We start from the raw sequence: 14,924 nt of genomic DNA, 5'->3' as shown, positions 1-14,924 counted from the left end.
ATGAAACAAAAGGTCAGTATGAACATGACCAACATTGTAAATGATCTACATCCCTGTTATGTAATACAAGACTCCAAATACATGCTGACAAACAGCCCTTCCATTATGTGTGTATTCTTGTATGCATTCCTTGCATTATTGTCTGTTATAACAATATGTGGAAATCTCCTTGTAATAATTTCTGTGATTTACTTCAAACAGCTCCATACTCCTACTAATTCTCTCATCCTCTCTCTTGCTGTGGCTGACCTGCTCGTTGGGATTATAGCATTTCCTCTCAGCATGGCATTCTCTCTCAGCTCATGTCTTTATCATGAGGGTTTGTTTTGCAAAGTGCGAGGGACCTTTGATATTTCACTGAGCACATGTTCCATCCTGAACCTCTGCTGTATTTCTATTGACAGATACCATGCTGTTTGCCAGCCTCTGACATATCAAACTAAAATCAGCCATCGTGTTGTTGTGTTCATGATCCTGATGAGCTGGGGGGTTTCTGGGATAATTGGAATTAGTGTCACCATTGCTGGATTTAATAATGAAAAATGTGAGGAATCATGTTTGATTGACGTTCTAATGGAAAGCACTGTTGGACCCATGTTATCATTTTACCTGCCAGTGACCATAATGCTTTGTATCTACCTAAAGATTTTCTTTGTTGCTTTGAGGCAAGCAAGAAGCATCCAGAACACAAAGTGTGGACAAACTGCCAGTATCAAGGAGAGAAAGGCGACCAAAACTCTGGCTATTGTTTTGGGAGTTTTTATATTTTGCTGGAGTCCTTTTTTTCTTTGCATCACATTCCCACCATTTACCAGTGATTCTGTACCAGTTCCTGTAATTGAAACTCTTAACTGGCTTGCATTGGCAAATTCAATGCTAAATCCATTTATTTATGCTTTCTTTTATAGCTGGTTCAGGTCAGCCATCAGAATGATTATTTGCGGGAAAATATTCCAAGGGGATTTTACCAACACAAATATGACTTGATAAAATATACACATTTCACAAATCTTACAGTAAAAACAAACATAAAACAGCCACTGAACCCTACCTGAAGCATCACACACATAATGTCTCAATAGCGACTGAAAGAAATAATCTGAATAGCAAATACATTTTGTACAAATGTACAAGCACATTGTTTGATTGTTCAAATAGTTTTGCAAATATTGTCATCGCTTATCGTTATGGAGGGCCAGGAGTGACAAAATGAATGACTTAATAAATATTTTATTAATTAATTTAAATTTAAATTAATTATATTAAATAAATATTTCAATAATTATTGAAATAGCGCTCAAGCTGTTATACCGCCAGCAAAGTGCAGGTCCCGGTACACAACTGTCATAGCCCCCGCTGACTGTCACCTCTCACAGGTTGAACACCGACTTCATTTACTGAGAATATATCTATTGGGTCTTTATTTCCTGATGTTCATATGTGACATACTTTGTTTCAGTTGCCAATTCTGAATTTAAACTAACAATAAGAATATGTTTAAGGGGGAGGAAATAAATAGTCAATAATCAGTGTGCCCTGTGTATTCACGCATAATCTTTATAAAAACAGATAACATTGTTGTTTCCATCATGTAGTAACTGTTAGGTTTAACTATACAAAGCTTGTTAGAAACACATACAGACTTCACGATGTTTGACTAATATTTTCATTGTGAATATTAAGCATGAGTGTAATGTACAGTCGAGCTGCTGTCTCAGAGCCCTGCATACTACAGAGTGAGGTCAGCATATCCAGGATATCTTTCCGTTATCTGGAATCACTGACCCTAACACTGGGAACTGGATAAACAGTCACACAAAGCTGGTTCTCAGCTCTCTAAGTTAACCCAGTGTTTCCCAGCATGGTTAAATAAAAGCGTTGGCAGCATCAAACTAATCTAACATCATCTACGAGTCTGATTAATTGGTCATATAAATAATCTTTTACAGAAAATAATCCTTATTAGTGCCAACTATTCCAGAGAAGTGAAAATCTCTGGAATAAAGAAAATAAAGACATACCAGCCAAACACAACACTGTTGTAAAAGAAATGAACGCTTCAGTGGAATGAACATGATTGGTTGAACAGGTGTTCCTGCATGTTCTGTGTTATCTGCATTTCCATCAGCATAAGAGACTCAGCAGCAGATTAGAATATAAGTGTTATAAGTATAATGTTATAAGTATAATATCATTTATACATTTAATAAATCACCAAATTAATTAACGCATGTTCCTGTGACAGGACGAAGGGGATGACCTGCCAATCTCTGGGGGCGAGATCACTGAGGCAGTTAAACAACTCCTTGGTGGCAGAGCCCCTGGGGTGGATGAGGTCTGCCCCGAGTTCCTGAAGGCTCTGGATGTTGTAGGGCTGTCTTGGTTGACATGTCTCTGCAATGTTGTGTGGCGATCAGGTTCAGTACCCCTGGACTGGCAGTCCGGGGTGGTGGTCCCCATCTTTAAGAAAGGGACCAGAGGGTGTGTTCCAACTACAGGGGAATCACACTCCTCAGCCTCCCTGGGAAAGTCTATGCCAGGGTGCTGGAGAGGAGAGTCTGTCCGTTAGTTGAACCTCGGATGCAGGAGGAACAATGCGGTTTTCGTCCTGGTCGTGGAACATTGGATCAGCTCTTTATCCTCTCAACGATACTTGAGGGTGCATGAGAGTTTGCCCAACCAGTCTACATGTGTTTTGTGGACTTGGAGAAGGCATTTGACTGTGTCCCTCGGTGGGTCCTGTGGGGGGTGCTCTGGGAGTATGGGGTTTCTGGCCCGTTGCTACGGGTCATTCAGTCCTTATACAACCGTTGCAAGAGCTTGGTCAGCATAGCTGGCAATAAGTCGGACTCGTTTCTGGTGGGTGATGGGCTCCACCAGGGCTGCCCTTTGTCACCGATCCTGTTCATAATTTTTATGGACAGAATTTCTAGGCATAGCCAAGTGGCGGAAGGCTTTCACTTTGGTGGTCTCAGGATCTCATCTCTGCTTTTTGCAGATGATGTGGTTCTGTTAGCTTCTCCGGGTGATGGCCTCCAGCTCGCCTTGGAACGGTTCACAGCCGAGTGTGAAGCAGTGAGAATGAGAATCAGCACCTCCATGATCCTCAGCTAGAAAAGGGTGGAGTGCCCACTCCGGACGAGTTCCTGCCCCAAGTGGAGGAGGTCTCGGGGTTTTGTTCACGAGTGACGGGAGAAGGGAGTGGGAGATCGACAGACCGATTGGTGCAGCGGCTGCAGCGATGCGGATGTTGTACCGGTCTGTTGTGGTGAAGAGAGAGCTGGGTGTAAAAGTGAAGCTCTCAATTTACCGGTCGATCTACGTCCCTACCCTCACCTATGGTCACGAGCTGTGGGTAGCAGTGTTGGTCAAGTTACTTGAAAAAAGTAATCAGTAACTAATTACTGATTACTACTCCAAAAAAGTAATCCTGTTACTTTACTGATTACTTATTTTCAAAAGTAATTAATTACTTAGTTACTTAGTTACTTTTTAAAAACACGATTTGCAACCTGAAGAGGTGATAAAGCGATAGATCTTTCAGCAAAAATTTAAGCAAAAATGTAATCATATGCAACATTCTCTGACTTGAATAAATTAGTTTAACATTTAAACCTATTTTCTAAACATTCCAGCACATAAAATTAAATATTTTTTGTGTTTACACTCACTCTTTCAAATAGATGCAAGTAAAACACAGCAGAAAATAAATAAAGTCAAAGACTAGCGGTCCTGTTGCTCTATTTTCACCTGTAAAGCAGGACTGCGGTAGGTTGAGGCTTACCCTGGTGCAGGTGTGCCGCGGTCAGTTGAAGAATCCGCAAGTTTCTCTGTGAATTTCCCCATTACGTCGTTGCGCACTCGGTGCTTGATTGGAAGTTTAGGGTTTTTTTCGCTGTAAAAAGAAGTTTTCTTCCCAAGCACGATGGACGCTAATGTTTTTGTCACTTTTTATGGAATCCAACTCAAAGGTCAGTACTTCCACGATTTAAACGCTGCACGCTCATACTGTCTCCCACAATCGATATATGATCCATTGTTGATCTGCAGACAGCTGTTGTCACTAACGGCGCACTCGCTTACGTCACTGTCGTGAGACATTCTCGCAAAAAATCACGGTTTTAGTAACGCAGTAATGCAGCGTTACTACGGGAAAGTAACGGTAATCTAATTACCGTTTTTGCAATAGTAATCCCTTACTTTACTCGTTACTTGAAAAAGTAATCAGATTACAGTAATGCGTTACAAGTAACGCGTTACTGCCCATCTCTGGTGGGTAGTGACCTAAAGAATGAGATCGCGGATACAAACGGTGGAAATGGGTTTCCTGCGAACCGTGGCTGTCCTCTCCCTTAGAGATCTGCAAGGCTAACTTTATAGTGCTTTTATCTGAGCTCAATCTGTGCTCTCACCTTAGCTAATACTGTAACACAATCTAATCTGTTATTTACAAATTGGCTGATAACATATGTTTAGAAAGTACACTATTCTTTTAGACAGCTCATGAAATGAGGCATCCAAAAGTAAACAGAAAACCAAACAGGGCTGTCAGGAACTAAATTCATAATATGCATGCATTTTGCTCCTGGATCCAGAAACATATTTGCTTCATTTTTTAAAATTTGTGATATTTGCTTCAGATGTCATGCAGTTTTGTTTTGTTTTTTTAATCATTATTTGTCATTCAATTTGTTTGATGAAAATTTTCTTTCATGAACCGAAGTTCCACGCACAAGCTGGACCCAGGAGCAGAACACACACACAGTGGTACGAGAGAACAAAAAATAAACTTTATTATAACTGACGGTGTCCCGGGAGGGTAGAAGGGAAAAAACGCACGGAACCAGAGAAACCGAGGGACCGGGAGGCGAGTCGCGCTGGAACACCGAGAGCGGGACTGTGGGAGGGATGATAGCGGGGCCGAGGGAACCGGAGGGAGGGGTGAGGGTCCGTGGGGAGAAGCTCCAGAAAGGTCGAGGCAGCTGGGGCTGATGTGATCCAAATTTCCGGACAGGCAGGTGGACAGGCTGGTGGCTCAAACACGCCGAGCTGTGATCTGAGTACACAGGGCAGAGTTAGTGTTAGTTCACACGGATAGGTTTGCATAAGGGCTTTCCCGCAGGTGTACGTTACCGCTGAAGGACGACTACGGACTGGCGTGGAGCAGCAGGCTGGGCAGGATTAAATAGTCCACCTGGTGATCGCCTGGGATGGGATGCAGGTGTGGAGTTAGCAGCCACGCCCACGGGAGTGGGCATCCCATCAGCACCTTGGACGCCGGGCCGCGGACCATGACATTTTCATTCTAGAAGCTAACCTCATGACATTAAGGAGTGAATGTGATATCAAACAAGTGATACACAACCACGAGCACTTATCGCAATGATATCGGAGTGTAATTGTATGGTATCAATGAGATACCATACCCGCTCCACCACAACCACCCACACATGCAGGACCTTGGAGTAGGGGTATGTCACCAGGGTGCAGAGGAGGCCACCCCCCCCTGTCCCCTTCTGGCTGCCTCTGCCTCAATTTTATCCCACAACTTAGACATTCACATTACTCACACTCTCATTACACATACATATAGGATCTTGGGGGTGGGCTCGATACACGGAATCCAAAGTACCATCAGGGTGTACACCCCACCCCTGGCGTCATTGCCCACCTCTCAATGTTAAATACACGTAGACATTGAGGGCTAGCAGGAGGGACCATGCGCTTACCTGCTGCTCTCTGGCAGGTAGCTCCATGCCCTCCTGGGTTTTAAATGCACCTTAGAACACACATGCATCAACACTACAATGAGCGGGTGGAGGGAGGTTTGGAGTCTTCTCTCACCCCCATTCTCTGCGACCTGCTGGAGCGGGGGGGCTAGGAGGAGGAGTTGGCCGTCCGACTGCGGTCTGGAGTGTGGGGCCTCCCTGCTGCTGCGGAGTCGGGGTGGTCTGCCTCCCCCCACCGCAGGGAAAAGGGTAACACCACCTGGGTCTGGGTGCAGTTCCCCCCTCCAGGGGCAAGGGTACCTAGACCCGGTTTGTAGAGTACGCTTGGGGAGTGTGATCGTGTGTACAGCGTCTCTTTATGTCTGTCTCTACGTTGGTTGAGTGTGGAGTAAGTGCATATGAGAGCATGAGGGTGGGAATGGATGTTTGTATATGTGTGTGCCTGTATTTCTGTGTCTATATGTCAGGTTGGGTGTCAGGCGCCACCTCTCTGGGGACATCTTAGGCCCTCCAAGGTATGGAGACCTATCTCCCCCTACCACCACTTCCCCTGCCAGTGGCGGACTCCCTCAGACATCGGTGCGTTGGTGGTTCTTTGTGTCCGGGGATGGACGTCCAGGTACACACCGGCTCACTCCTTGGCGGCCGCTTATCGGGGCCTGGAGCCTCTCGGCCGGGGGGCCTCTCGGCCTGCCGGCGGAGCTCACGGGCGCGTCACTGCAACTCCCCCTGGCTTCTGCTCCGCGGCTGCTGAGTGAGCCCTCATCTGGGACTCTCCTCAGCTCTTTCTGGGACAGTGGCGTGGCTGCCCCTCTGTTGGTCTTCCTTGGTCTCTTGTGTTCTGGGGGCCTCTGGATGTCTGGAGTTTTGATCTCCTCCATACCTGCTTCATGCCCTGGAGGACGGGGCTGTGGCCCCCCCACACCCTCTAGCAGATCATTACATGAAGGAACCTTTTAAAAAAAAAAACAAGCGCGTCCATGCTCACAGGTGTACACACGGGTGATCACACCCACAAACTACACCCTTTTTGGCTCCTACCTCAAAGCACACTGTGTTCTGTTGATCTTATGTGCTGCACAATAATGTTTAATATTTAGTATTTACTGTCATATTCCCATATATCATTGTGATGTTGTTTATTCTATTACTCTTGTTCTCTTCTGCTTGTTTTCTTTTTTCTTTCTCAGCAGGTGACCCAGGTGATTGATATATGCATTTTTTTCTTTTTTTTTCTGCTCATTCTGTTGGTTTTTGTCTTTTGACCTTCTCCCCCGTCCCTCTTCTCAGCTGTTTCTATTTCCCTCTTTCTTTCTCCCCTTCTTTCCCCCATGGTCAATTTGGTAAAGTAAATCCGTTGGGCATCTTTCTTTGCCTTTAGACAACAATTCTGATGGCAAAAGAGCCAAACGGGACAGGCAAAAAAAAAAAAAAAAAAAAAAATGAGAGGGAAAGTAGTCACAACAAAGGGCATTGTGCTATTGGAAGGCAAATCCAATCACAAAGGCAAATCATGAAAAGGCTGCTAGGAAAGCTGCAACATACCTGCAGAGGGTCCGGCAAGTCCTGAGGAGTCAGCTGAATGGAAAGAACACAATTAACACCTACGTCCTGCCGGTTATCAGATACCCTGCTTAGATAATAAGATGACCAAAGAAAGAGGTAGAAGCCACTATCATCAAAATAAGAAAGCTTTTTACTGTGCACGGAAGTTTTTACCCCAAATCCAGTACCCTGAGATTGTATGCTAAGGAAGGTGACTGAGAACTAGTGAGTGTCAGAACCACTATCCAGGATGAAACAACGTGGTGGAGGGTGAAGGCAACAGTGGGGCAACAGTGATCCCTGGTAGTCAGAGCACTTGGGACAGTGACCCCTGGCTGGGCGAGTTGCTCCAAAAGATCGCAGGAACAACATCCAAGATCTCTGTCCCAAAGAGCGCAGTCCTAGGAACAGCAAAGATCCTGTGCAGGACCCTCAAGCTCCCAAGCCTTTGGTAGAAGATCCAGGCTTAAAGGATAAAGACCACCTGCATGGCGAGTGGCGAGAACGTTTTAAAATATATATAGAGAGAGATTTACAAACCTTTGTCAGTCACTAGTGGGTAATTTTCCTCAACAAATAAATGAAAAAGTAAATTTCCTTATTTGTTAATGAATTTTACTTTGATCTAATTTTAGACTTTTTTTTTTAACTTTTGGGGTTTGAGCCATCATAGGTGACAATTGTAACCCTAACTCTACCCTAATTCTATATTTCGAACAGCACAATCGACTCTTTAAAAGTGTGATTGTTTTTGATATGTAACTGTTAAATTTATCATTTTCTTTGTTACCTGATTACCAACAATTTAATAAAAATATTATTTTTTTTAAACAAGAGACTTAGTGAAAGATAGGGGCGACTGGGTTTTCTGTTCGACAAAGAGGGTTACAGTGGGGCAAAAAAGTATTTAGTCAGCCACCGATTGTGCAAGTTCCCCCACTTAAAATGATGACAGAGGTCAGTAATTTGCACCAGAGGTACACTTCAACTGTGAGAGACAGAAGGTGAAAAAAAAATCCATGAATCCACATGGTAGGATTTGTAAAGAATTTATTCGTAAATTAGGGTGGAAAATAAGTATTTGGTCACCTCAAACAAGGAAAATCTCTGGCTCTCACAGACCTGTAACGTCTTCTGTAAGAAGCTTTTCTGTCCCCCACTCGTTACCTGTATGAATGGCACCTGTTTGAACTCATCATCTGTATAAAAGACACCTGTCCACAGCCTCAAACAGTCAGACTCCAAACTCCGCCATGGCCAAGACCAAAGAGCTTTCGAAGGACACCAGGAAAAGTATTGTAGACCTGCACCAGACTGGGAAGAGTGAATCTACAATAGGCAAGCAGCTTGGTGTGAAAAAATCAACTGTGGGAGCAATCATCAGAAAATGGAAGACATGCAAGACCACTGATAATCTCCCTCGATCTGGGGCTCCACGCAAGATCTCATCCCGTGGGGTCAAAATGATCATGAGAACTGTGAGCAAAGATCCCTGAACCACACGGGGGGACCTGGTGAATGACCTGCAGAGAGCTGGGACCAAAGTAACAAAGGTCACCATCAGTAACACACTACAACGGCAGGGAATCAAATCCCGCAGTGCCAGACGTGTTCCGCTGCTGAAGCCAGTGCATGTCCAGGTCCGTCTGAAGTTTGCCAGAGAGCACATGGATGATACAGCAGAGGATTGGGAGAATGTCATGTGGTCAGATGAAACCAAAGTAGAACTTTTTGGTATAAACTCAACTCGTCGTGTTTGGAGGAAGAAGAATACTGAGTTGCATCCCAAGAACACCATACCTACTGTGAAGCATGGGGGTGGAAACATCATGCTATGGGGCTGTTTTTCTGCCAAGGGGACAGGACGACTGATTCGTGTTAAGGACAGAATGAATGGGGCCATGTATCGTGAGATTTTGAGCCAAAACCTCCTTCCATCAGTGAGAACTTTGAAGATGAAACGAGGCTGGGTCTTCCAACATGACAATGATCCAAAACACACCGCCCGGGCAACAAAGGAGTGGCTCCGTAAGAAGCATTTGAAAGTCCTGGAGTGGCCTAGCCAGTCTCCAGACCTCAACCCCATAGAAAATCTGTGGCGGGAGTTGAAAGTCCGTGTTGCTCGGCGACAGCCCCAAAACATCACTGCTCTCGAGAAGATCTGCATGGAGGAATGGGCCAAAATACCAGCTACTGTGTGTGCAAACCTGGTAAAGACCAGTGTTGGGACTAACGCGTTATTAAGTAACGCGTTACAGTAACTACGTTATTATTGTGGTAACGAGCACGGTAACTAGTTATTATGCCAAAATCAGGAACGCGTTAGTCGTTACTGGGATTTAGATAGGGTCGTTACTCGTTACTTCGTGTGGTGGCTATCGCGGAGCTTCCACAGATTCAATAACATTAGCAAGTGGTGGAAGCCAGCAGGTGGATGAAGGAAAGGGGACGCAGAAGGAAAAGAGACCCGAGGCGGCCGCCGGTCCAAGTGTGAACTGAACTTCAGGTAAGAAGTTATGACCTGCAGTCTCTCTGGGTCAGATATAAACCAAGTTTAGGTGGAGTTTATTTTCGTTATTCTGACTTTTTCCGTACTGCGTGCTAGCTAGCATGACGGAGTTTCTATACAAGCTGGGTGGGTGCTATGATGTTAATGATGTTGAACTTTATTTTGTTCATAAGTTATTAGAGTTGCCAACCGTCCCGTCTGGTATTCAGAGAAAATATTACGCGTTTCTTATTGAGGTGAAAAGGGACAGTTTGTCCCGTAATTCAGCTACAATGAAAAAGGCACAAAGCTGGAGTTATTCTGTCTTTGCTGCACAGCTGCCTCTTCTTCTCTCATCCTCTCCCCTCCGTCTCCAGTTTCTGCTTCAATCATGAAAACTGATCAATGATCAGCTGATCGGCTCTCTTGTTTGTTTATCGCTCACTTTGCGCCGAAAGAGGAAACCAGCGGATGTTGCGCTAAACAACAGCAGCACGTTTAAGCTTGATCAGCTGTTGTTAGAATTTATTTAATATTAATTTCTAGTATCAGCTGATGTTTGCTGGAGCCACAGCTGCAAAAAAGCTGCTGGTCATGATATGGTTTGGTTATCTGGTGAGAGGGAAACATGAAGATGAAACCAGGAGATGTCCTTACTGAATCATCAGAGCTGAACAGGTGATGGAGAAACAGGTTTACCTTTTAGGTGACATGAATGAGTTGAAGGGAAGTTATGAACTGTTTCTGAGAGACAAATAACCCCAGGATCCTTTTTTAGGTAGCTGACAGTTGGTAAATGTGAAGGTGTGGGTCTAGCAAAGTGTTGCCAGGGGGGCATGTAGGGCATTAACAGGGAAAGGGGGGCACAAAGAAATACTTTTCTTTCTTATTCTCATTTAAAATGTCTAGCTTTTAAAAAAATAATTATCTGAATCTTACAACAAACGATTGATAGATTGATGCATATATACCATCAGAACAGTGTACATCACTGTCACAACAGTGTTTATTTTCATTCAAAGGCTTTATGATTTTTCCTATAATGGTGGGCCAGTCTCTAGTCAAAATGCCCGGGACAATTTTCTGTCCCAGTCCAGCCCTGTATGCAGCTTATCTGCAGTCTGGTGTTGCCTACATCTTCCTATTCAGAAGGCAGAATTTCCGAGTTCTGAGTACAATCGAAAGCACCACGACTGCAGTTTTTGTGTTGGATGTAAAAGGCGCACATGACGCTGTGACGTAGGCTAGAATCATGGCAGCAGTCAATGACGGTCCAGGCGTGGGATTTCTCTCGTGGAAATATGCACATTATCTTTTCCTTTCTATTGGTAGGTGGCACAGTGCACTGTGGCAAGTAAGCAAGCTAGAAGACTGGCAAAGTTATGGAAGAAACACATTAACAAGAGAATTCTGAGTAAAACCAAAGTTACTTTCCCTAGTAACTAGTTACTTTGAAAGTAATGAGTAACTTGAAGTAACTGAGTTACTTTTGAGAGAAGTAACTAGTAATGTAACTAAGTTACTATTTTAAAGTAACTTACCCAACACCTATAGTAAACGTTTGACCTCTGTTATTGCCAACAAAGGTTATGTTACAAAGTATTGAGTCGTATTTTTGTTATTGACCAAATACTTATTTTCCATCCTGATTTACGAATAAATTCTTTACAAATCCTACCATGTGAATTCATGGATTTTTTTTTCACATTCTGTCTCTCACAGTTGAAGTGTACCTCTGGTGCAAATTACTGACCTCTGTCATCATTTTAAGTGGGGGAACTTGCACAATCGGTGGCTGACTAAATACTTTTTTGCCCCACTGTACCTAGATCTCTGAGACAGTCACCTGAGTAGTGAAGCTGCATGCTGGCAAGTTATCTTCAACAAACTGAGTTTCTCTCTGACTCCTCCTGTCCTGCTACAGCTGATCCAGCTGACTGACTTGGTTTCATTTCCTCATTCACACAGCCTTTGATAAAGTATTACTCTGCAGAAATTCCCATCTTTGCAAACATAATAATCTGGTTAGATGTTAGTTTCTTGTTATATTTAACATGACAACTTTTATTATTGGTCACTGGATAGCACTGATTTATTATCAACTCAACCCCACCCATCCCATATATGTCTTAACTTTAGCAATTACAGTTTAAAAAAATCTTTAGGATATGGGGCTCTGATTATGTTTTCAACACACCCTTTTTTCACAGGAAATTTTACAAACATTTACATCTGAATTCAAGTGTTATGACTGAATGTTAAATTGAAATATTTACTAATATAAAATTGATATTAAATCTAAATATTTTTTAAATCTAAATACACTGGCACTGATTAGTGATCAGTTATTTAGATATTTCTTTAAGCAACACTGAATTGTGCCCTAACCCTAACCCTAGTTGATGGTTGGTCTGTTTTTATTCAGCACTTCCTGTACCAAAAGAGTACGTAAGGAAGGTGACAAATCAAACTTAAAACCTTTGAGTCCTTAAAGTGAAGGAATTATCCATCAATTATCTACCCTACTACCTTATCCACCAATTTCAGATCAATTGGTGGATAAGGTAGTAGAGTAAGTTCACTTCCCTGGCAAAGAAGAGTCATTACAAAACCAGCATGATGCGCTGGATCTTCCTATATCCAGTGATAAACAGTTTCTATGCAGATGGCCCTGTTTCCATTTACAAAGCTTGAATCTATTGGTGAGTTCTGTGATGAAAATGAAAATAATGTGAATCCTGTGTTATGGCTTTAATATTTAGAAAATATGCCAAAACACCACAATTACCAGAAAATTGCATGAGAGAATGGCTTTTGAATAAATTATGATTCATCCTTCCAGTACGTTGTTTACACGTTACCTTGTTTTTCATTCATATATTTTTTGTCACCTTTTCTGACAAGAGACTCCTGATTGAGTCCTTCGGGTATTCTGGATGCTCCCAGTTTTGTTTGTTATCCTTTGAGCTTGTGTAATTGACCAAATCTCAATGCTGTTTCCCTCTTTGACAACCTCTTTTAACTCAGTCTGGACTCTCGCTCTTCTTAGCAATCAGTAGTTGACCTGCACTGAAGGACAATCTACATCAAGTCAAGTCCCAGGTTAGTGCAGCAGAAAAAAATCATATTGTTGGTTTAAGCTGCTTAATTATGAAACAAAAGGTCAGTATGAACATGACCAACATTGTAAATGATCTACATCCCTGTTATGTAATACAAGACTCCAAATACATGCTGACAAACAGCCCTTCCATTATGTGTGTATTCTTGTATGCATTCCTTGCATTATTGTCTGTTATAACAATATGTGGAAATCTCCTTGTAATAATTTCTGTGATTTACTTCAAACAGCTCCATACTCCTACTAATTCTCTCATCCTCTCTCTTGCTGTGGCTGACCTGCTCGTTGGGATTATAGCATTTCCTCTCAGCATGGCATTCTCTCTCAGCTCATGTCTTTATCATGAGGGTTTGTTTTGCAAAGTGCGAGGGACCTTTGATATTTCACTGAGCACATGTTCCATCCTGAACCTCTGCTGTATTTCTATTGACAGATACCATGCTGTTTGCCAGCCTCTGACATATCAAACTAAAATCAGCCATCGTGTTGTTGTGTTCATGATCCTGATGAGCTGGGGGGTTTCTGGGATAATTGGAATTAGTGTCACCATTGCTGGATTTAATAATGAAAAATGTGAGGAATCATGTTTGATTGACATTCTAATGGAAAGCACTGTTGGACCCATGTTATCATTTTACCTGCCAGTGACCATAATGCTTTGTATCTACCTAAAGATTTTCTTTGTTGCTTTGAGGCAAGCAAGAAGCATCCAGAACACAAAGTGTGGACAAACTGCCAGTATCAAGGAGAGAAAGGCGACCAAAACTCTGGCTATTGTTTTGGGAGTTTTTATATTTTGCTGGAGTCCTTTTTTTCTTTGCATCACATTCCCACCATTTACCAGTGATTCTGTACCAGTTCCTGTAATTGAAACTCTTAACTGGCTTACATTGGCAAATTCAATGCTAAATCCATTTATTTATGCTTTCTTTTATAGCTGGTTCAGGTCAGCCATCAGAATGATTATTTGCGGGAAAATATTCCAAGGGGATTTTACCAACACAAATATGACTTGATAAAATATACACATTTCACAAATCTTACAGTAAAAACAAACATAAAACAGCCACTGAACCCTACCTGAAGCATCACATACATAATGTCTCAATAGCGACTGAAAGAAATAATCTGAGTAGCAAATACGTTTTGTACAAATGTACAAACACATTATTTGATTGTTCAAATAGTTTTGCAAATATTGTCATCGCTTATCGTTATGGAGGGCCAGGAGTGACAAAATGAATGAATTGATAAATATTTTATTAATTAATTTAAATTTAAATTAATTATATTAAATAAATATTTCAATAATTATTGAAATAGCGCTCAAGCTGTTATACCGCCAGCAAAGTGCAGGTCCCGGTACACAACTGTCATAGCCCCCGCTGACTGTCACCTCTCACAGGTTGAACACCGACTTCATTTACTGAGAATATATCTATTGGGTCTTTATTTCCTGATGTTCGTATGTGACATACTTTGTTTCAGTTGCCAATTCTGAATTTAAACTAACAATAAGAATATGTTTAAGAGGGAGGAAATAAATAATCAATAATCAGTGTGCCCTGTGTATTCACGCATAATCTTTATAAAAACAGATAACATTGTTGTTTCCATCATGTAGTAACTGTTAGGTTTAACTATACAAAGCTTGTTAGAAACACATACAGACTTCACGATGTTCGACTAATATTTTCATTGTGAATATTAAGCATGAGGGTAATGTAGAGTCGAGCTGCTGTCTCAGAGCCCTGCATACTACAGAGTGAGGTCAGCATATCCAGGATATCTTTCCGTTATCTGGAATCACTGACCCTAACACTGGGAACTGGATAAACAGTCACACAAAGCTGGTTCTCAGCTCTCTAAGTTAACCCAGTGTTTCCCAGCATGGTTAAATAAAAGCATTGGCAGCATCAAACTAATCTAACATCATCTACGAGTCTGATTAATTGGTCATATAAATACTCTTTTACAGAAAATCATCCTTATTAGTGCCAACTATTCCAGAGAAGTGAAAATCTCTGGAATAAAGAAAATA

At 42.3% G+C, this 14,924-nt stretch overlaps 2 protein-coding genes across 2 annotated transcripts; both read left to right on the top strand.

Moving 5' to 3' along the window:
- On the top strand, positions 1 to 987 carry LOC147306216 (trace amine-associated receptor 1-like). The gene has a single exon (XM_086277501.1). It carries the CDS (start codon positions 1 to 3, stop codon positions 985 to 987), a length of 987 nt encoding a protein of 328 aa, XP_086133627.1.
- Positions 988 to 12,912: 11,925 nt separating this feature from the next.
- On the top strand, positions 12,913 to 13,899 carry LOC147306215 (trace amine-associated receptor 1-like). The gene has a single exon (XM_086277471.1). The coding sequence runs from the start codon at positions 12,913 to 12,915 to the stop codon at positions 13,897 to 13,899; it is 987 nt and encodes a 328-aa protein (XP_086133597.1).
- The last annotated feature ends 1,025 nt before the right edge of the window (positions 13,900 to 14,924 follow it).

The sequence above is a fragment of the Aulonocara sp. 'chitande type north' Nkhata Bay genome, linkage group LG20, assembly GCF_057382095.1.
Source record: "Aulonocara sp. 'chitande type north' Nkhata Bay isolate Kocher_YH1m ecotype deep benthic linkage group LG20, A_spYH_male_GT1.1, whole genome shotgun sequence".
Classification (NCBI taxonomy): Eukaryota; Metazoa; Chordata; class Actinopteri; order Cichliformes; family Cichlidae; genus Aulonocara; species Aulonocara sp. 'chitande type north' Nkhata Bay.
The sequence above is the reverse complement of the archived record's forward strand: the minus strand, read 5'-3'. Positions and strand labels throughout refer to the sequence as shown.